Here is a 22,555-nt window from a genome sequence, read left to right as displayed (position 1 = left end):
CTAGTGATGAAATAGTTTGTCTTGCAACTAACAGCTTAAACATTAGGACGAATAATTTATATTAACAATAAGTGAACACCAACGGAATCAACATGAATGAGGTTTAACTAGTTCAACTGTAAAGTAGGAAATGTAATCACAAATTATTTACTCACACAAAAAATACTTTTTTTTTTACCTCAAAATCATTTTCACATTCATTCTTTTTAAAACGTTTGTCACAAGTTGCTCTTCATACATGAACTACGAACTAAACTGAGAATCTACAGAGTCAGTCAGATGTTTTCCAACTTCTCTCTGATTGGAGCCATTGCAAGTGTTAGAACTGATCCATGTTACAACTATGTGTGATCTATCTAATATCATGCTTGCACTCACAAGCTAGAAATCGCAGCGTTTAAATGTGAATTTAATATCTCCTGGGAATTATTTAATCTGGACTTTTTTTTTTCTTGGTCATTAAATGCACCTGCACATGTTAATTCAATTACCTGAACTGAATGTTAGTGGGGGTGTTTTACCTTTCAGTATAAACAGGATAACATATTTGAAATGTGTTCACTGGGTGGTAGTTAAACGACGCCGTGATTGTGTGATCTCTTTAAAATGAACTATTAAAGTACTGCGATATGAACTGTTTTGACGTAGTGCAGTTCATTTCGTTGAACAGTGAAGGACGCTGTTTGCCATCAAGTTGCTGAGGAGGTTTTCATATTGTGCTCTCCTGTACGTCAGCACATCGCATTGGGAGGCAGAGAGTGGTCGAGTTAACAGCCAGGATCTCCGTAAAAAGCAGGAGGGAGGACTGCACAAATAGATCCCTTTGTTTTACCGTGCATTTTATTCGCGCTTTGGGGACCTCGCCATTATTTGTACTATTCAAAACCGCATAGCAGAGACAAGAAGAGGACGAAGGATTTCTAATTTTCAGTATTTTTTTTATGTCGGTTGGAAAGATGAGATGGCAAATGGTGTTGGTCTTCTCTCTGCTCCGCCTCGATGTTTTGCGCGGTCAGGTCAGTTACTCCGTTCCCGAGGAAATGAAAAGCGGGTCTGTAATTGGTAAAATAGCTCACGATTTAGGTTTAGGGGTGGACCGATTAAAATCTGGCAAAGCTAGAATTTACACTGGGAATACTGAGGAGTACGTGGAGCTGAATCGGGAAAGAGGGGTGCTAAATGTAAAACAGAGAATAGACAGAGAAACGCTGTGCGGTCAAACAATGCCCTGCGCGCTGCATTTTCAAATAATCCTTGAAAACCCAATGGAATTTTACACGGTGACCGTGGAGATTACTGATATAAATGACAATCCTCCCACATTTGAGAGAGGGGAGATGAAATACGAGATCCCTGAATCGGCTCTTATTGGCGCTCGGTTTGTTCTAGAAAAAGCAATTGATGATGATGTTGGTGTGAATGGTTTAAGCAGCTACACCCTTAAACTGAACGACAATTTTGTTCTGAAGACGACTAGCCGAGTTGATGGCACTAAACACGCAGAGATGGTTTTACAGAAACCGTTAGACCGAGAAAAAAATGAACATTTGTCACTAACATTAACCGCTCTGGATGGCGGCGAACCTCAGCTCTCCGGAACAATGCAGATTATCATAACGGTGTTAGATGTAAATGACAATCCACCCGTTTGTTCTAAACCGGAGTATAAAGTAAGTGTTGCAGAAAATGCTCCTGCTGGCACGATTATAACCACAGTAAAGGCTAGTGACAAAGATAAAGGCAACAACGGAAAAATATTGTACACAATTCCAAAATCAGCATCTGCAAGTCTCTTCCAAATTAATTCTGCAGATGGAGTATTGATGCTGAACGGAAACATAGACTACGAAAAAAGAAGAATTTATGAGTTAGACATTCAGGTCTCGGATCAAGGAGGATTGTCCGACGCTTGCAAAGTGATAGTAGATGTTACAGACATAAATGATAATCCCCCGTCTATTAACGTGATGTCGAAATCGACCGCATTGCCTGAAAATGCAAAACCCGGAACGGTTGTAACAATGTTGAATATACAGGATCCAGATTCTAATGAAAATGGCAAAGTAATGTGTGTTTTAAGTGAAAACTCTGCGTTTAGTATTCAAACATCCACGAATAATTTTTTTACTGTCGTTACAGAGGGGGAATTAGACAGAGAAAAAGCTTCTGAATATAATGTAACAGTGACATGCTCTGATGAAGGCATGCCCTCGCTATCCAGCAGCGTCACTCTCACTCTGCAAATCTCTGATGTGAATGACAACCCACCTGTTTTTAAACAGAGCTCATATGAGGCCTACATTGTAGAAAACAACACACCAGGTGTGTCTATATTTACAATAACAGCTACAGACGCTGACTGGAATCAGAATGCTCGTGTTTCTTACATTTTGATGGACTCCTCTGTTAACGGAGTGCCAGTCTCCTCATATGTATCTGTCAGTGCTGATAGTGGAGTCATCCATGCAGTTCGCTCTTTTGACTATGAGCAGATCAAAGATTTCCAGTTTCGTGTCAAAGCACGGGACGGAGGCTCTCCTCCACTCAGTAGCAACGTGACTGTAAAAATCCTGATCCAGGATAGGAACGATAATCCACCCCAGGTTCTTTACCCAGTCCAGACTGGTGGCTCCATGGTGGCTGAAATGGTTCCTCGTTCAGCAGATGTGGGCTACCTGGTGACTAAAGTGGTGGCTGTGGATGTGGACTCTGGACAGAATGCCTGGCTCTCCTATAAACTACAGAAAGCCACAGACAGAGCACTGTTTGAAGTGGGCTTACAGAATGGAGAAATAAGAACTATCCGTCAGGTGACTGATAAAGATGCTGTGAAACAAAGACTGACTGTCATAGTGGAGGACAACGGGCAGCCCTCTCGTTCAGCTACAGTCATTGTTAACGTGGCGGTGGCGGACAGCTTCCCTGAAGTGTTGTCGGAGTTCAGTGACTTTCCACATGATAAGGAATATAATGACAACCTGACTTTTTACTTAGTGTTGGCTCTGGCTGTGGTTTCCTTCCTCTTCATCACGTGTTTAGTGGTGATTATATCAGTGAAGATCTACAGATGGAGACAGTCTCGCATCCTGTATCACTCCAGCCTCCCTGTGATTCCATATTATCCACCTCGTTACTCAGACACTTTGGGAACAGGAACTCTGCCACATGTGTACAATTACGAGGTGTGCAGGACGACTGACTCCAGAAAAAGTGATAATAAGTTTGGGGGAGGTGGAATTCAAAACGTATTGATTATGGATCCTAGTTCCTCCGGAACTATGCAGCGGATACAAAGTGAGAAGAGTATCCTGGATGAACCCGACTCTCCTGTAGAGGTGAGAATTTATTCATTTAAAAATAATTACTCAATATGGCTATTTATGTTTTTTTTTTTTTTTGGAGTTTTGTTCAAAGTTGTTGCTTTTGGAAGTAACCCGACGCTTGCAATGTGTGTGACAATGTTAGCACCGAGCAGTTGAATAGCTTCACATATTTCAGGTTGAACATGGTTCGTGTGTTTCGAAACATAATCTCTTGCTTTGAAAAATTTGTGATTATCTTGCATGATGTCAGCTGATTTCAACTAACCGTTCGCTATAGTTTTCTTTCAAATGTATTCATGAATGTTTAAATGTATTTTCTCCTTAACCTTTTTGACAGCTTTCTTTTTTATTATACATAAATCATACATAAATTATTTTATTTTATTTTTTACTTGTTTAATTGTCTGACATTGTTGTAGTACATTATATTAAGCTCTAAGGGCCGCTATTGGCCAGTGAGTGTAAGCATTGAAGCAGCTCTCCTCCGTTTCTTCCCCGTGATCCATTTTCTCTTTAAATCAGAGGACATCAAACAAGCAGAGCGAATGTCTGGACTCTTCACTGTCCGATAAATGCGACTGATGGACAGCTTAAATGCGTTGTGATCACCATGGAAAGGATTTCCTTTAAGCCACGGTTTTGAAAAAAAAAAACGTAACTGGGATTTGTCTTTTTTTTCTGAATGGAAAATAAGGAGGGAACAATGGAGCGGCTAGCGCTGTTGTTTTTCTTGTTCCTCTTCCTCTCTCTGGTGACTGCCCAGGTCAGCTACTCCATTCCCGAGGAAAGTCCAAAAGGATCATTAATCGGTAACATCGCTCGGGATTTGGGTTTGGACAGTAAAAGGCTGTTTTCGGGAAACGCTCGAATTTTTACTGGAGACAACACGGCTTACGTTGATCTGAAGAGAGAACGGGGAGTCCTCATTGTCAAAGACAAAATAGACAGGGAGCTGCTTTGCGGGCAGACGACGCCTTGTGCCCTTCATTTTCAAGTTATTCTGGAAAACCCCATGGAGTTTTACACGGTTGCTGTTGAAATTGTCGATATAAACGACAACGCCCCATTATTTGAAAAATCGGACATGACATTTAAGATAAGCGAGTCGGCGGTGATAGGAGCAAAATTCTTGTTGGAGAGAGCCGTAGATCTCGATGTTGGCACGAACGGTCTTCAGAGTTATTTTCTTTCCAAAACAGAGCATTTTGCTTTGAAGTTGAAAGATCAACCAGACGGTGAAAAGATTGTCGAGATGGTTTTGCAAAAACCTCTTGACAGAGAAAAACAGGAGGAGCTATTTTTAGTGTTGACTGCAGTGGACGGAGGAGAACCGCAACTAACCGGCACAGTAAAAATCCATGTCACGGTGCTTGATGCTAATGACAATGCGCCAGTTTTTACTAAACCACTTTACAAAGCTACTATTCCAGAAAATGCCCCTAAGGGTACAGTTGTAACTAGAGTTAGTGCTTCTGATGCGGATAAAGGATTAAACTCCAAAATACTTTATTCTATCTCCACCACAATAGCAGATATACGAGATTTGTTTAAAATGAATGAATCGAATGGCGATCTAATATTAGCTGATAGTATAGATTACGAGAAAGCGCGTTACTATCAGATACATGTACAAGCAAGTGATGAAGGAGGATTAACAGATTCCTGTAAAGTAACTGTTGATGTGACTGACATTAATGATAATAAGCCTGTTATTAATATAATATCACAGATTAACGTAATTCCAGAAGACTCCAAACCGGAGACAATAGTGACCATGGTAAATGTTCAGGACTTAGATTCAGGAGAAAACGGCAAAGTTCACTGTGCAATTAATGAACAGATTCCTTTTACATTAAAATTAGCAACAGATGGTTTCTTTAATCTTGTGACAGAAAGTAGATTGGACAGAGAAATAGGATCAGGGTATAATATCACTGTCATCTGCTCTGATGAAGGAGTTCCTTCACTCTCCAGCAGCGTCACTCTCACTTTGCAAGTCTCTGATGTAAATGACAACGCACCTGTATTTGAAAGAAGCTCTTATGAGGCTTACATAGTAGAAAACAACACGCCAGGTGTGTCTATATTTACAGTGAGAGCCACAGACACTGATTGGAATCAAAATGCTCGTGTTTCTTACATTTTGGAGGAATCATCTGTTAATGGAATGCCAGTCTCCTCCTATGTGTCTATCAGTGCTGATAGTGGAGTAATCCATGCAGTTCGCTCTTTTGACTATGAACAGATCAGAGATTTTCACTTCTGCATTAAAGCGCAGGATGGAGGTTCTCCTCCTCTCAGCAGCAACGTCACTATGAAAGTCATCATCCAAGACCAGAATGATAACCCGCCTCAGGTTCTGTACCCAGTCCAGACTGGTGGCTCCATGGTGGCTGAAATGGTTCCTCGTTCAGCAGATGTGGGCTACCTGGTGACTAAAGTGGTGGCTGTGGATGTGGACTCTGGACAGAATGCCTGGCTCTCCTATAAACTACAGAAAGCCACAGACAGAGCGCTGTTTGAAGTGGGCTTACAGAATGGAGAAATAAGAACTATCCGTCAGGTGACTGATAAAGATGCTGTGAAACAAAGACTGACTGTCATAGTGGAGGACAACGGGCAGCCCTCTCGTTCAGCTACAGTCATTGTTAACGTGGCGGTGGCGGACAGCTTCCCTGAAGTGTTGTCGGAGTTCAGTGACTTTCCACACGATAAGGAATATAATGACAACCTGACTTTTTACTTAGTGTTGGCTCTGGCTGTGGTTTCCTTCCTCTTCATCACGTGTTTAGTGGTTATTATATCAGTGAAGATCTACAGATGGAGACAGTCTCGCATCCTGTATCACTCCAGCCTCCCTGTGATTCCATATTATCCACCTCGTTACTCAGACACTATGGGAACAGGAACTCTGCCACACGTGTACAATTATGAGGTGTGCAGGACGACTGACTCCAGAAAGAGTGACATTAAGTTCGGCAGAACTGGTAGTCAGAACGTGTTAATAATGGACTCCAGTTCTACAGGGACGATGCAGCGGATACAGAATGAGAAGAACATCCTGGATGAACCCGACTCTCCTCTAGAGGTTAGAATGCTTTTTTGCTTTATAATCCTTAGTATTTCTTACCCTGTTTAAAAGGTAGCTTGACGTCTGACGTATATTTTCTTATATTTATATTGCTTACCTCTACAACATTTTTGGTCCCTGTTACAAACATCTCACTGTAATAGCCCATAACATTAATGCTTATTAAGTTCTCTAGTATAAAGCAAAAAGTATTGTATTATTGTCACGTCCTGCTGTAGGTAGAATGAATAATCTTCTGACCAATGCGTTGTCTTAACTTCAGGACCATGGACAGAAACATTAGCTGGGAGAGTCATGCGCTGTCCATGGTTGAATTTTTGCCTTGACTTTTTAACAGCTTGTTCTATGCAAAGGTTTCTTCTCTATGGTCTTTTCTCATAAAAATATGTTTAAAATTTGCATTTTGAAATGATTTGTGCTACACGCTGTGGGCTTTAGTTCAAGGTTGTTGTTTTTTTCCCTCTGGATTTTTTTCTTCTTCTGCTTGTTTTCAGATATAAATCAGTGACACATGCTTGAACCAGTTAAAATAACATAACTCCTCAAGAACATACAGTTTTCTACTCTCATAGGTCAACAGTCCTTTCCTCTCGCTTTGCATTGAGCCAACTGAGAGTTAGTAAAGCGCTGACGTCACTTTACAGCGCTCTCTTAAAGTGACAGTACAAGCATTTATTTTAAACATAAAAGAAAACCATTAAACATAACCAAGATCAACATTCTTGAGCTTTGTTTCAGGAAATAATGAAGTGCCAAACATATTTTCACCAGAAATAAAAGTATTATTATTATTTTTATCATTATTATTATTATTGTAACTCTGGCCCTTTCACATTTCCTAAATCTCATCAATTTACTGTAGTTTTGGTTATATTTTGATACATCTTAATTATATAAATAATATATTTTATAAATATTGCCCACAGCTGTTTGGGAAAATCCTTATAAAATATTTCTTTTAAATGTTGTACATGTGTTTTCAAACTTTAGAACCAGACATGGAGATTATGCGTGACGTTCTGCAGTTTTATGGTTTCGACTCTTAGGGCCGCTGTTGGCCAGATGCTGACGGATCAGGGCGTCTTTGTGGTTCCACCATCCTTACAATTTGCACAGTTGATCATTTGACAGTTATACTGCGGAAGGATTGCTGAAAAAAAGGATAAACACGTACTACTTCGACCATTTTTTTTTCATTCAGCAAATGACTGAACTCTTAACCGGAGGCTGGAAGTCGATTTTAGTGATTGTTTGTTTTTTTGTTGTTTTTTTTTTTTTTTTACATAAGACTGGAAGCTCAAACGGGGAAAAACAGAACAATGAATCGGGCGGTACTGTTTGTTATCGCTCTCTTTTCTCTGGACTCGGTGGTCGGGCAGGCCAGCTACTCTATTCCAGAAGAATTGCCAAAGGGATCCTTGATTGGAAATGTCGTTCACGATCTAGGATTGAACACTAAACGTTTGGTATCCGGTAAAGCCACGATTTTTAACAGAAACACCGCGGAGTATGTAGAGCTCAACAGAGACAGAGGCGTCCTGCTCGTCAAGGAGAGAATCGACAGAGAGGCGCTGTGTACAGACGCCACGGTTTGTGCTTTAGATTTTCAGCTTATTTTGGAGAATCCGATGGAGTTTTACACAGTTACCATCCAGATAACAGACATTAATGACAATTCACCGACGTTTGAAAAGAGCGAGATGAAATTTAAAATTAGCGAGACTGCAATGAAAGGTGCAAAATTTGTGTTAGAACGGGCGGCGGATCATGATGTCGGAATCAATGATCTCCAGGATTACGTGCTGAAACCATCAGACCATTTCGCATTGAATCTGCACAGTGACGCTAATGGCCGACAAAATGTCGAGATGGTTTTGGAAAAGCCCTTAGACAGAGAGAAAGAGCAGCAGATAAGTCTAGTGTTAACAGCTGTTGACGGGGGAGAGCCACAGAGATCAGGGACGATGTTAATAGATATTACAGTCTTAGACGTTAACGATAATGCTCCAGTTTTCACACAGAAAACATACAGAGCCTCTGTTACTGAAAATTCCCCGAAAGGAACAGTTGTTGCTATAGTTACGGCGTCCGATCATGACGAAGGTCCTAACAGTAAAATAACATATTCAATGACAAACACGTTAGATAACGTCAGAAAGGTGTTTCAGATAAACGAGGAAAACGGACAAATTGTATTAATTGAAAATATTGATTACGAAAATTCAAAGCACTTTCAAATAAATCTCCTCGCCAGTGATAATGGTGGACTGACGGATTCTTCTAAATTGGTTGTCGATGTGCAAGACATAAACGATAACAGACCTGAAATAAGGATAATGTCAAGGTCAAATGTAATAGCTGAGGATTCAAAACCTGATACTGTTGTTACAATTATAAACATAGAAGATTTAGACTCTGAAAAAAACGGAGAGGTAAAATGCTTTGTTAAAGAAAGTGTGCCTTTCATTTTAAAATCATCAAGAAATAATTTCTACAGTTTATTAACAGACAGTGATTTAGATAGAGAGAGCGCATCTACGTATAATATAACAGTGACCTGCTCTGATGAAGGAGTTCCCTCCCTCTCCAGCAGCGTCACTCTCACTTTGCACATATCTGACGTGAATGACAACGCACCTGTGTTTGAGCAGAGCTCATATGAGGCCTACATAGTAGAAAACAACACACCAGGTGTCTCTATATTCACAGTAAAGGCGACAGATGCTGACTGGAACCAGAATGCTCGTGTTTCTTACATACTGGAGGAATCCTCTGTTAACGGAGTGCCAGTCTCCTCTTATGTTTCCGTCAGTGCTGACAGTGGAGTCATCCATGCAGTTCGCTCTTTTGATTATGAGCAGATCAAAGATTTCCAGTTCTGCGTCAAAGCGCAAGATGGAGGCTCTCCTCCACTGAGCAGCAATGCTACTGTGAAAATCGTTATCCAGGATCAGAACGATAATCCACCTCAGGTTCTGTATCCAGTTCAGACTGGTGGCTCCTTGGTGGCTGAAATGGTGCCTCGTTCAGCAGATGTGGGCTACCTGGTGACTAAAGTGGTGGCTGTGGATGTGGACTCTGGACAGAATGCCTGGCTCTCCTATAAACTACAGAAAGCCACAGACAGAGCACTGTTTGAAGTGGGCTTACAGAATGGAGAAATAAGAACTATCCGTCAGGTGACTGATAAAGATGCTGTGAAACAAAGACTGACTGTCATAGTGGAGGACAACGGGCAGCCCTCTCGTTCAGCTACAGTCATTGTTAACGTGGCGGTGGCGGACAGCTTCCCTGAAGTGTTGTCGGAGTTCAGTGAATTTCCACACGATAAGGAATATAATGACAACTTGACTTTTTACTTAGTGTTGGCTCTGGCTGTGGTTTCCTTCCTCTTCATCACGTGTTTAGTGGTTATTATATCAGTGAAGATCTACAGATGGAGACAGTCTCGCATCCTGTATCACTCCAGCCTCCCTGTGATTCCATATTATCCACCTCGTTACTCAGACACTATGGGAACAGGAACTCTGCCACACGTGTATAATTACGAGGTTTGCAGAACAACTGACTCTAGACAGAGTGACATTAAGTTCGGAGGAGCTACTAATCAGAACATGTTGATAATGGATCCCAGTTCTACAGGCACGATGCAGCGGATACAGAGTGAGAAGAACATCCTGGATGAACCCGACTCTCCTCTAGAGGTTAGATAGTTATTTTTGTTTGTTTTCCCCCCTTTTTTTTCTGTCATCAAGCGTTTAAAATGCAATTACTGCAAGTTTCATGAAAAAAAAATTACAAGTTCTGCATTGTAATAAGTCTTGGTGGATGTATTTATGAGTTGACAGTGTGAATTTGAAAAAAGAAATAAATGAAAAACAGCCTGAGATTTCAGATAATGTAAACATAGATCATGGGTTTTGCACCCTTTTGAAGTACATTGTTTTCTAAAAAAGCCCTCAGTGGTTAAATTCATTTGAGAAAATTATCTTTCACCTTTATCAATCAGAATATTTTACTTCTTCACGACGCTAGTTAACGCCAGCACCATGGACAGTGATTTATTTATTTTTATCTTCGTCTCCACTTCCCAACAACGTTCTCGTTCATAATTCTATGATATTTGTCCTTTTCAAAATTCACCCTAGTAATGATCATTAATGATCACCGTCCTGTTTCAGTTCACTAACTTCCTTGCTTCTCTCTTGAATTCCTACGTATTTTTGAAACATGCGGATGCAAAATGATTTCAATTTTAAAGTGTGAGGGATTTTGATTTAAAAATTATTTTTTGACTTTTACGTCTGAATATTTTATAATTACGTGTCAAGTCAGGTCAGTCAAGCTTCATGTTTTTCATGCGTTTTTTTTAATTATTTTTTCATTTTTTTATGCAGAAACATTAAAAGCTGAACGTCCTAATTCTGCTCTGCAGTTTTATTCTGTGGACTCTTAGCGCCGCTGTTGACTTCAAATTTGTTGACCCAGTATATGCGTGAGGCTGCTGCAACTCCTTTGTAACATCGCCATAACGCAACGGGAGCTCGAAAAGAAAGCCTCCGAAAATTGCTGACGGACGATGGTTGTTTGAAAAAGCTTGGCGTTTACATATTTTCATTTTGGATTTCTCCGCCGTCAGAGTTTCATGAAGACGCGCTCGGATTTGATGTTGCGCGATTAATACCAGCTTGTGTGGAAATAGAGGCTGGGCTCCATTGGGAGAGAATCAGATCAAACAATGAAGCGGCAAGTACTGCTGGCGTTTTTCTCTCTCTTTCTCATCAACTCGACGATCGGACAAATAAGCTACTCTGTTCCAGAGGAAATGCCAAAGGGGTCCCTGGTGGGAAACATCGCACATGACTTGGGTTTGAATAGGAAACGTTTTATATCAGGTAAAGCGAAGATTCATACCAGGAACAGTTTGGAGTACGTGGAGCTGAACAGAGAAAGAGGATTGCTCCTCGTAAAGGAAAAAATCGACAGAGAGGCGCTGTGCACAGAGGTTACTGTCTGTAGTCTAGACTTTCAGATTATTTTGGAGAATCCTATAGAATTTTACACCGTTACCGTCCAGATTACAGATATTAATGATAATGCACCGACATTTGAAAAAAGCGAAATGCATTTTAAAATAAGCGAATCAGCGACACCAGGAGTAGAATTTGTGTTAGAGAGGGCTGAGGATCACGATGTTGGAATCAACGGAGTTCAAAAATACGAATTAAAACCAAGCGATAATTTTGCTTTGAAGCTGCACAATAATCCACACGATAGTAAAAACGTGGAGATGGTGTTACAGAAGCCTCTAGACAGGGAGACAGAGGAGCAGATAAATCTAGTACTGACCGCTAAAGACGGAGGAGACCCGCAGATGTCGGGAACGATGGTTATTGTAATAACCGTTTTAGACGCAAATGATAATGCTCCACGTTTTACACAGAAAACGTACAAGGCAGCGCTTACTGAAAACTCGCCGATAGGCACTGTTGTTGCTTCTGTGACAGCGTCAGATGCAGATCAAGGTTCTAACGGAAAAATAACATATTCAATCACAAGTACGCAATCAAATGTTAGGAAAATATTTGAGATTAATGAGGAAAATGGCGAGGTGTCTCTAATTGGAAATATTGACTTCGAAAAAAACAAGTTATTTGAAATTATTATAGGAGCTACAGATGATGGAGGACTTACTGATTCCTGTAAGCTAATTGTTGAAGTGCAAGATATAAACGACAATAAGCCTGAAATTAGTATAATGTCAAAGTCAAATGTTATATCAGAGGACGTTGAAGTTAACACCGTTGTAACAGTGATAAATATTGAGGATACAGACTCTGCTGAAAACGGGAATGTGAAATGTTTTATCAATGAAAATATGCCATTTGTTCTGAAAATGTCAACGAATAATATCTACAGTTTAGTGACAGACAGTGAATTAGATAGAGAAACATATTCTGAGTATAATATCACAGTGACCTGCTCTGATGAAGGAGTTCCCTCGCTCTCTAGCAGCATCACTTTCACCTTACAGATCTCTGATGTAAATGACAACGCACCTGTATTTGAGAGGAGCTCATATGAGGCCTATATTGTAGAAAACAACACACCAGGTTTGTCTATATTTACAGTAAAAGCTACAGATGCTGACTGGAATCAGAATGCGCGGGTTTCTTACATTTTGATGGACTCTGCTGTTAACGGAGTGCCAGACTCCTCATATGTGTCCATCAGTGCTAATAGTGGAGTCATCCATGCAGTTCGTTCGTTTGACTACGAGCAGATCAAAGATTTCCAGTTTTGTGTCAAAGCGCAGGACGGAGGCTCTCCTCCTCTCAGTAGCAACGTCACTATCAAAATCCTGATCCAGGATCAGAATGATAATCCTCCTCAGGTTCTGTATCCAGTCCAGACTGGTGGCTCCATGGTGGCTGAAATGGTTCCTCGTTCAGCAGATGTGGGCTACCTGGTGACTAAAGTGGTGGCTGTGGATGTGGACTCTGGACAGAATGCCTGGCTCTCCTATAAACTACAGAAAGCCACAGACAGAGCGCTGTTTGAAGTGGGCTTACAGAATGGAGAAATAAGAACTATCCGTCAGGTGACTGATAAAGATGCTGTGAAACAAAGACTGACTGTCATAGTGGAGGACAACGGGCAGCCCTCTCGTTCAGCTACAGTCATTGTTAACGTGGCGGTGGCGGACAGCTTCCCTGAAGTGTTGTCGGAGTTCAGTGAATTTCCACACGATAAGGAATATAATGACAACCTGACTTTTTACTTAGTGTTGGCTCTGGCTGTGGTTTCCTTCCTCTTCATCACGTGCTTAGTGGTGATTATATCAGTGAAGATCTACAGATGGAGACAGTCTCGCATCCTGTATCACTCCAGCCTCCCTGTGATTCCATATTATCCACCTCGTTACTCAGACACTTTGGGAACAGGAACTCTGCCACACGTGTACAATTACGAGGTGTGCAGAACGACTGACTCCAGAAAGAGTGACATTAAGTTCGGAGGAGCTGCTAATCAGAACATGTTGATAATGGATCCCAGTTCTACAGGCACGATGCAGCGAATACAGAATGAGAAGAACATCCTGGATGAACCCGACTCTCCTCTAGAGGTTAGAATGGTTTGATTTATTTGGTTCTTCTTATGCCTTGTTGCCCTACAATATATTTAAATCATAAATGCCCTGTTCTTGTGTCACGCTTTATCTAGTCCAGAGGACCCCAAAACGTATTACTCTGTATCCATTCGAGTTTAGTTTTTAATAACAGTCACTTACATTATATGATGTTTTATGGTACCTCATATTTTGTTTGATTGCAGTACAATTCTCTTTAGTTTGACAAGTATTTTTGCAACAGTGTTTTGACTACACCTATAATGACCCACTTATGCCTGGAAAAGGCGGCAGGCATTTAAGTAGGCAGAGAAACAGACAAACAGGTTGGATTTGATTATTTCTGATACTCGTAATCAATTGTTCAGTGTTTTTATTCATTCACAATTTGTTTGTATGAGAATCACAGACAGCAACAGTTGAAGTAAACACCACCATAACCCCATTCATTTATTTGTTTAAAATTTCCTATAATATTTAGCAGTTTTTTAATTTTTATTTGCTTGGATTTTCCTTTTTCTTTTATTTTGTTTTTATTTATTCCTTTGTGAAAATGTTTTGCCCATCTCAAGAACGGGTTATTTTAAAATTCCTACATTCTCATCTTTTAATACCATCTCAGATAAATCGATGAATTATCATCTTGAAGGAGCCTTTTTTTTATTTAGTAAACCATTTTTTGTGTACGTTATCAGTTTTTCAATTATCAAAGGTGTCTTTGATTTTCTGCTATATGTTAAATGTCTTTATTTGTCTGCTGAACGCTGAACGCTTTTACAGATATACTTGGATTAAAAAAGTAGTATCTATAATTTATGGCTGAACTAACAGTCACAATAATAGTGACTGTTGAGGACGACTGGTTTCAGAACCACGGTCAGTTCTTTATCCGTCTCAGCTTAGATAGCATGTACTTTCTGACTTTCTTTTTTTTGTTTATTTGTTGTGTTTTATACTCATACTATCAGTTGACATATCATTTTACGAGAAGTTCATGATGATGTTTTGAGTGATAGAAACCTTCTACCTGCGTAGCCTTGCATTAAATTAGGATACTGAGTTGAACAAGGATGATATACTGCAACACATTCATACTGTTAATGCCTATTTTTTTTTCCAAAATCTTACCACTTATCTTCAAGGCTTGTAAACAAATATGATGACTGATGAAAGACTATATTAAAAACTTTATTCATAATAACTATGCAAGTTTTCAATAATCATCGGGTTTTTATAATTTGAACCCATTAAAAAAAGGATTGATTGCTTTTTGTGTTCCGCAGTTTTCATATACAGACTCTTAGGGCCGCTGTTGACCGGAGTGTAGAAAACTGACAACACGTCTGTTTCAGCACCTCCTCTGTTCCGCCCGCATGATAAAGAAAGGACTGAACAGAGGAGAAAGAGGCGCTCCGTTTCTGTACGTCGTCTTGGAAAGAACCGTGGAATTTTGAACTCTTTTTTCGTGTGGACTACCACCCCGCAGGGACAATTCACATTGGATCTGATACCCGTTTTACAGATTGTTAAAATACCGCAGTTTAGACAAGAATTTTCGCAGGACAATGGCAAGGCAAGTAACGCTGATTCTGTTTACGTTCGCTCTCGGTTCGGTTATCGGGCAGGTCAGCTACACTATTTCTGAAGAATTGCCGAAAGGATCTTTGATTGGTAGTATAGCTCACGATTTGGGCTTGGAGGCGCAGCGTTTTATTTCGGGCAAAGCTCGGATTTATACCCGAGACAGCAGTGAGTACGTGGAGCTCAGCAGAGAAAGAGGACTCCTCCTCGTCGGGGAGAGAATCGACAGAGAGACGCTCTGCAAGCAGACGACGCCCTGTGCGTTGCATTTTCAAATAATACTGGAAAACCCCATGGAATTTTATACAATAACAATCCAGATTGCAGATATTAATGATAATGCACCAATGTTCAAGAAAAAGGAGGTCGTTTTCAAAATAAGCGAGTCAGCGGCAATTGGAGCAACATTCGTTCTGGAAAAAGCTGTAGATCTTGATGTTGGCGTTAATAGTGTCCATGGATACGAACTACAGCCGACGAATAATTTCGCTCTGAAGCTTTACAATAATCAGCCAGATAAAAATGTGGAGATGGTGTTACAGAGGCCGCTAGACAGAGAGAAAGAGGAGCAGATAAATCTGGTCTTGACGGCTGTAGACGGAGGAGAACCGCAGATGTCAGGTACGATGCTCATTGTGATTACAGTTATAGACGTGAATGATAATGCTCCAGTTTTTACGCAAAAAACGTATAAGGCTACTGTTACCGAAAACTCACCCAGAGGGACAGTTGTTGTAACCGTCACAGCAGCAGATGCAGATCAAGGTTCTAACAGTAAAATAACATACTCCATCACTTCTAGAAATGACGACGAAAGTAGAATATTCGACATAAATAAAGAAAACGGCGAGGTTATGTTAACTGGTAATCTTGATTTTGAAGAGTCGAGAAATTATCAACTTAATCTTGTTGCTAGTGACGATGGTGGACTCACTGATTCGTCCAAATTAATTGTTGAAGTTCAAGACACAAATGACAACAGTCCGGAAATTAACATAATGTCAAAGTCGAACGTAATTCCAGAGAACGCTGAATTAAATACCGTTGTTACCATGATAAATATTGAGGACAGAGACGCAGGAGAAAATGGGAAGGTGCATTGTTACACTAGTCAAAACATACCATTTATGCTGAAGTCATCAACCAGTAATTTCTATAGTTTAGTGACAGACAGTGAATTAGACAGAGAGAGCGCCTCAGAGTATAATATCACAGTGACCTGCTCTGATGAAGGAGTTCCCTCCCTCTCTAGTAGCGTCACTCTCACCTTACAGATCTCTGATGTGAATGACAACCCACCTGTATTTGAGAGAAGCGATTATGAGGCTTACATTGTAGAAAACAACACACCAGGTGTCTCTGTATTCACAGTGAAAGCCAAAGACGCTGATTGGAATCAGAATGCCCGTGTTTCTTACATTCTGATAGACTCCTCTGTTAACGGAGTGCCAGTCTCCTCATATGTGTCCGTCAGTGCTGATAGTGGAGTCATCCATGCAGTTCGCGCTTTTGACTACGAGCAGATCAAAGATTTCCAATTCTGCGTTAAAGCACAGGATGGAGGCTCTCCTCCTCTCAGCAGTAACGTGACTATAAAAATCCTGATCCAGGATCAGAATGATAATCCACCTCAGGTTCTGTATCCAGTCCAGACTGGTGGCTCCATGGTGGCTGAAATGGTTCCTCGTTCAGCAGATGTGGGCTACCTGGTGACTAAAGTGGTGGCTGTGGATGTGGACTCTGGACAGAATGCCTGGCTCTCCTATAAACTACAGAAAGCCACAGACAGAGCACTGTTTGAAGTGGGCTTACAGAATGGAGAAATAAGAACTATCCGTCAGGTGACTGATAAAGATGCTGTGAAACAAAGACTGACTGTCATAGTGGAGGACAACGGGCAGCCCTCTCGTTCAGCTACAGTCATTGTTAACGTGGCGGTGGCGGACAGCTTCCCTGAAGTGTTGTCGGAGTTCAGTGACTTTCCACACGATAAGGAATATAATGACAACCTGACTTTTTACTTAGTGTTGGCTCTGGCTGTGGTTTCCTTCCTCTTCATCACGTGTCTAGTGGTTATTATATCAGTGAAGATCTACAGATGGAGACAGTCTCGCATCCTGTATCACTCCAGCCTCCCTGTGATTCCATATTATCCACCTCGTTACTCAGACACTTTGGGAACAGGAACTCTGCCACACGTGTATAATTACGAGGTTTGCAGAACGACCGACTCCAGAAAGAGTGACTGTAAGTTCGGAGGAGCTGTTAGTCAGAACGTGTTGATAATGGACTCCAGTACAACAGGAACGATGCAGCGGATACAAAATGAGAAGAACATCCTGGATGAACCCGACTCTCCTCTTGAGGTTAGTTATAATAATCAGCTACAGTCTTTTGAATTTCTGCACGTTTGTTTGAATTTTAATTTTTTGTTTCTTCTTTTTTTTGCGTAGTTCCAAAGCAATAACATTTTATTGATAATTTACCGAGGCTTATCCTTTTATCTCTTTCTAGTTTTCAAGTGTTTCAAGGTTATTTATTGTACTTTAAAATGTTTGGTTTAAGTTAATTTAATTTGTAGTCATTATAAGACTTGTTAAAGAAAAGCTTAGAGGCATGCTAAATTTCAGCACCCTGGACAGAAGTGCTAATAATCACCTAAACTCCTGCAGTTTTCTCTCTCTCTCTCCTTGTGTCTTAATACTCTATTACATTTGTTTCTTTACTTTGGGAATGTTTTTTTTATTTTTATTTTCAGTAATTATGTATTTTTGGTTCCCTTTGGTGAATTGTATTACCCGTTATTCATTTTGAATTATTTTTATTTTTTTTATTGCGGTTTGGTGATATCTTTACAGAAGTCATTTTATATTTACCTAACAACTCTTGCAGTTTTGCTCTGTCAACTCTGTGGGCCGCTGTTGGTCAATTTTTTTGCAGTTGTTGAAAAGGTTTAAAGCAAACCTCCCGTGCCATGTCATTATTTTAGAGAGGAAATTGAGAGAAGAGCGCTGCTTCGTAAAACTCACAGATCGTTTGTTGACTGTTTTGTTGCAAGTTCTTCCTATCATCCGGATTTGAATGGGTTTTGTTTTATCGTTCCTTCCACGTTCTATTGGCTCTATTTCTTTGTGTAAATTGAGATTGAATCTATTTTTTTGAACGGGAGTGCAAAGCATCGGACAGAACAATGGAACGGCAAGTACTGTTTTCCATCTTGCTTTGCTGCGTCTGTTCAGCTCTAGGTCAGATCAGCTACTCTGTTCCTGAAGAAATGCCAAAGGGATCTGTGGTGGGAAACATAGCAATAGATTTGGGTTTGGATGTGAAAAGATTACAGTCGGGTAAAGCGCGCATCTTTGCGGGCGAAAGTGCGGAATACATCGAGCTGAGCAGAGAAAGAGGAGTCCTTCTGGTGAAAGAAAAGATCGACAGAGAGTTGCTCTGCAGACAGACGACGCCTTGTGCTTTGCATTTGCAGGTCATTTTAGAAAAACCCATGGAGCTTTTTCGGATAACAGTCGAGATTACCGACATCAACGACAACAGTCCCAGCTTTAAACACGGCGAGAAGCGCTTTGAAATCAGCGAATCTGCGGTGACGGGCTCTAAATTTGTCCTAGAAAAAGCAGTTGATTTAGACATCGGCAGAAATGGTGTAAAGAATTACAGCTTAAAACCTACAGATAATTTTGTGTTGAAGGTAGAAAATGAGGCGGATGGAAATAAAAAGGTTGAGATGATTTTACATAAGCCTTTAGACAGAGAGAAAGAGGAAGAGATTTCATTATTGCTAAAAGCTGTAGATGGGGGAGAACCGCAAATGTCGGGTACAGTGAAAATTTATGTGACTGTTCTCGATGTAAATGACAATCCTCCTGTTTTTACGCAGTCAGTGTACAAAGCAACTATAGCAGAAAATTCTCAGAAAGGAACCACACTGACGACAGTCAGTGCTTCTGATGCAGATAAGGGAATCAACGGAAAAAATTCGTATGCATTATCGACTTCTATTGATAGTTTATCTGATACTTTTCAAATAAAAGAAAATGGTGATGTAATTTTAGTGGGGGAGATTGACTTTGAAAGAGCAAAAAATTACCAAATTGATATTGTAGCTACAGACAGCGGTGGTCTTTCTGACTCCAGTAAAATTATTGTTGATGTTATTGACGTAAATGACAATGACCCTGTTATAAGTATCATGTCAAAATCTGACTTTATTCTAGAAGACTCTCCTTATAATACGGTCATAGTGATGTTTAGCGTTACTGACCCAGATTCAAGTAACAATGGTCGTGTAAATTGCAGAATAAATGAAAATATACCATTTGCTATTAAAACTTCATCAAATGGCTTTTATACCCTCATAACAGATAGTGAATTAGACAGAGAGACAGTCTCTGAGTACAATATCATGGTAACATGCTCTGATGGAGGAATCCCCTCCCTCTCCAGCAGCGTCTCTCTCACCTTACAGATCTCTGATGTAAATGACAACGCACCTGCCTTTGAAAGGAACTCATATGACGCCTACATTGTAGAAAACAACACACCAGGTGTGTCTATATTTACTGTTAAAGCTACAGACGCTGATTGGAACCACAATGCCCGTGTTTCTTACATCCTGGAGGATACGTCTGTAAATGGAGTACCAATATCATCATATGTGTCGGTCAGTGCTGATAGTGGAGTCATCCATGCAGTTCGCTCTTTTGACTACGAGCAGATCAAAGATTTCTATTTTCACATAAAGGCGCAGGATGGAGGCTCTCCTCCACTGAGCAGCAATGTAACTATAAAAATCCTGATCCGGGACCAGAACGATAATCCTCCTCAGGTTCTGTATCCAGTCCAGACTGGTGGCTCCATGGTGGCTGAAATGGTGCCTCGTTCAGCAGATGTGGGCTACCTGGTGACTAAAGTGGTGGCTGTGGATGTGGACTCTGGACAGAATGCCTGGCTCTCCTATAAACTACAGAAAGCCACAGACAGAGCGCTGTTTGAAGTGGGCTTACAGAATGGAGAAATAAGAACTATCCGTCAGGTGACTGATAAAGATGCTGTGAAACAAAGACTGACTGTCATAGTGGAGGACAACGGGCAGCCCTCTCGTTCAGCTACAGTCATTGTTAACGTGGCGGTGGCGGACAGCTTCCCTGAAGTGTTGTCGGAGTTCAGTGAATTTCCACACGATAAGGAATACAATGACAACCTGACTTTTTACTTAGTGTTGGCTCTGGCTGTGGTTTCCTTCCTCTTCATCACGTGTTTAGTGGTTATTATATCAGTGAAGATCTACAGATGGAGACAGTCTCGCATCCTGTATCACTCCAGCCTCCCTGTGATTCCATATTATCCACCTCGTTACTCAGACACTTTGGGAACAGGAACTCTGCCACATGTGTACAATTACGAGGTGTGCAGGACGACTGACTCCAGAAAAAGTGATAGTAAATTTGGCGGAGCTGGTAGTCACAACTTGTTGATAATGGACTCCAGTACTGCAGGGACGATGCAGCGGATACAGAGTGAGAAGATCATCCTGGATGAACCTGACTCTCCTCTAGAGGTTAGAGCATTATCACATTACTTGGAAATGTTATTATCAAAATCCAGTTGCCATCTGCATGTTATAGTTTTACAACCACTTTCATTCAAAGTTTGCATTAAACTAAATTTTTTTGTAACGGTAACATGCTTTCTCCCCCTGAATTACTTTGTTAATAGCTCGTTTTCAGCAGTGTAATGGACTTTTATCCTAAGTGCAATTTTGGATACGTTTTGTTGGGGCAAATGATTGTCTAAACATTTCTGTTGTGTAAATATGTCTAGTAATTTTAATGATCAGTATCCTCTACAATGTGTTGATACCTTAATTTTCATAAGAATTTGCTGTTCACTATTTAAAAATTGCTTTTAAGACTACAGCTCCAAGTGAAATTCACACCATATTTGTTTGAAAAAGTCAGCTTTAATAAGTAGGCAAATATAGATGTAAGATATAAAATGACAACATTTTTCCACTTTAAATTACTATAAAAACAGCCAAGGCCTAACAACATGTGGTCTAATCATTTCTGGGAGCTCAACGTTCTGTGTTGATATCTTTTTATATTTGACAAGATGTTAAAAATATTCAGATTTCTAGCCAAGGCATGTGCTTGAATTGTCTGCCTTTTTGTCATATTTTATGCTTACATACACACTGTATGACCATTAATCATTTCCTTTATTATGCTGACTTGTTTTTTGGACACCTTGTTTTATCAGCATCTTTAATTTCTTCTTCTTACTAGCAAACTGTGTTCATAAGCTCTCATTTATTCTAAAACTCAGTGCTAAATATGGCTTTTTAACAAACACAATTTAGCTTGACCTTTTAAGCTAGTCATACTAAAGATTATTTTTAAGTATTCTATCTTAAGTGTAGCTTACTGTTCTACCTGGGGCATTTGAATCAACTGTTCCTTTGTTTTAAAATCTTAATCTGTCTTTATCCATCTATTTCCGGTACATGCTTGTCTTTGCAAAGTTGTGGGGTTTCTTATGTCCAGTGATCATTAGGCGACAGTCATGCACACCCCAACACACTGGGTAAACCCAGGGAATCTCCACATATTCATGGAGAAGAACAGATGAACTCTATGCATAAATACCCTGAAGCAGAAGTTGAATACAGAATCTTCTTGCTGTAAGGCAAGAATTTCTCAGTGCTGACCACTGCAGAGACCTCTGTCTTTGTTAGTAAAAAAAAAAAAAAACATGGCATAACAATAACTAGTCTTAGTTTCTCATTGATAAATCTCTAAAGAGGTTATTAAAATTATAAGCACCAACAAAAAAGACAGTTCTGAGAAGTTTACAACCTGACAAAAAAAAAATCTTTTCATCATTTTTGTCAAGCTAGTGTGTGCTACTACAAGTCCTTGCTTTAAAAACTCTGTTCTTTTTATTTTCAGTTGCGTGAACTTGGAGTCTATATTTTACGGCTGAAAAAAGTAGCCATGTGATTTGTTTTACACCTTTCGATTTTAAGGCAATCACTAAGATATTTTTCCCCTATTTTTCTTTTTTTTTATAAAGATGTTCTTTTTTAAAAAAATAATCTATTTACCAAATGATCAATTTGGTGTTTATATCCACACCTATTTTGGATTATTTATTCTTAAATAGTTTAGTTATTTCAAACTGCTTGTATTAACTTGCCGTGACTGACGGACTGGGTAATTTTTGATACATTACGTGTCTGTATACTATCTAAAAAATGCCAGAATTAACTAAATAATTGTACTTTTTCACTATTTCTAATTCATATGCAAGATGAACACTTAACTGTATTAACTACCTCAAGATCTCTTTTTCTTTTTAATTAAATTTTCGCGAGGTATTATATTTTCTACAACGTGCTTAATGTACCTCAACCCCTTA

At 40.0% G+C, this 22,555-nt stretch overlaps 1 protein-coding gene across 29 annotated transcripts in view; it reads left to right on the top strand.

Annotated features, from left to right (window-relative positions):
• LOC114138950 (protocadherin gamma-C5-like) overlaps positions 1 to 22,555 on the top strand; it is a 238,954-nt gene that overhangs the window by 123,657 nt on the left and 92,742 nt on the right. The window contains exon 1 of one of the 29 annotated variants that reach the window (XM_028008500.1): positions 772 to 3,335. The exons of 24 other annotated variants lie outside the window; for them this stretch is intronic. In XM_028008500.1, the coding sequence (XP_027864301.1) occupies positions 942 to 3,335 (2,394 nt within the window). In that variant the 5' untranslated portion in view covers positions 772 to 941. Of the gene's footprint in view, positions 1 to 771; positions 3,336 to 7,543; positions 10,119 to 10,858; positions 13,541 to 14,908; positions 17,491 to 18,138; positions 20,697 to 22,555 lie in introns of those variants that run through there. 4 more of the 29 variants (XM_028008510.1, XM_028008507.1, XM_028008511.1 and 1 more) reach the window with 4 other exon arrangements.

Source organism: Xiphophorus couchianus, chromosome 23 (assembly GCF_001444195.1).
Source record: "Xiphophorus couchianus chromosome 23, X_couchianus-1.0, whole genome shotgun sequence".
In the NCBI taxonomy this organism is placed as follows: domain Eukaryota; kingdom Metazoa; phylum Chordata; class Actinopteri; order Cyprinodontiformes; family Poeciliidae; genus Xiphophorus; species Xiphophorus couchianus.
Note: the sequence above shows the minus strand (reverse complement) of the source record. Positions and strands in the feature narration are given on the sequence as shown.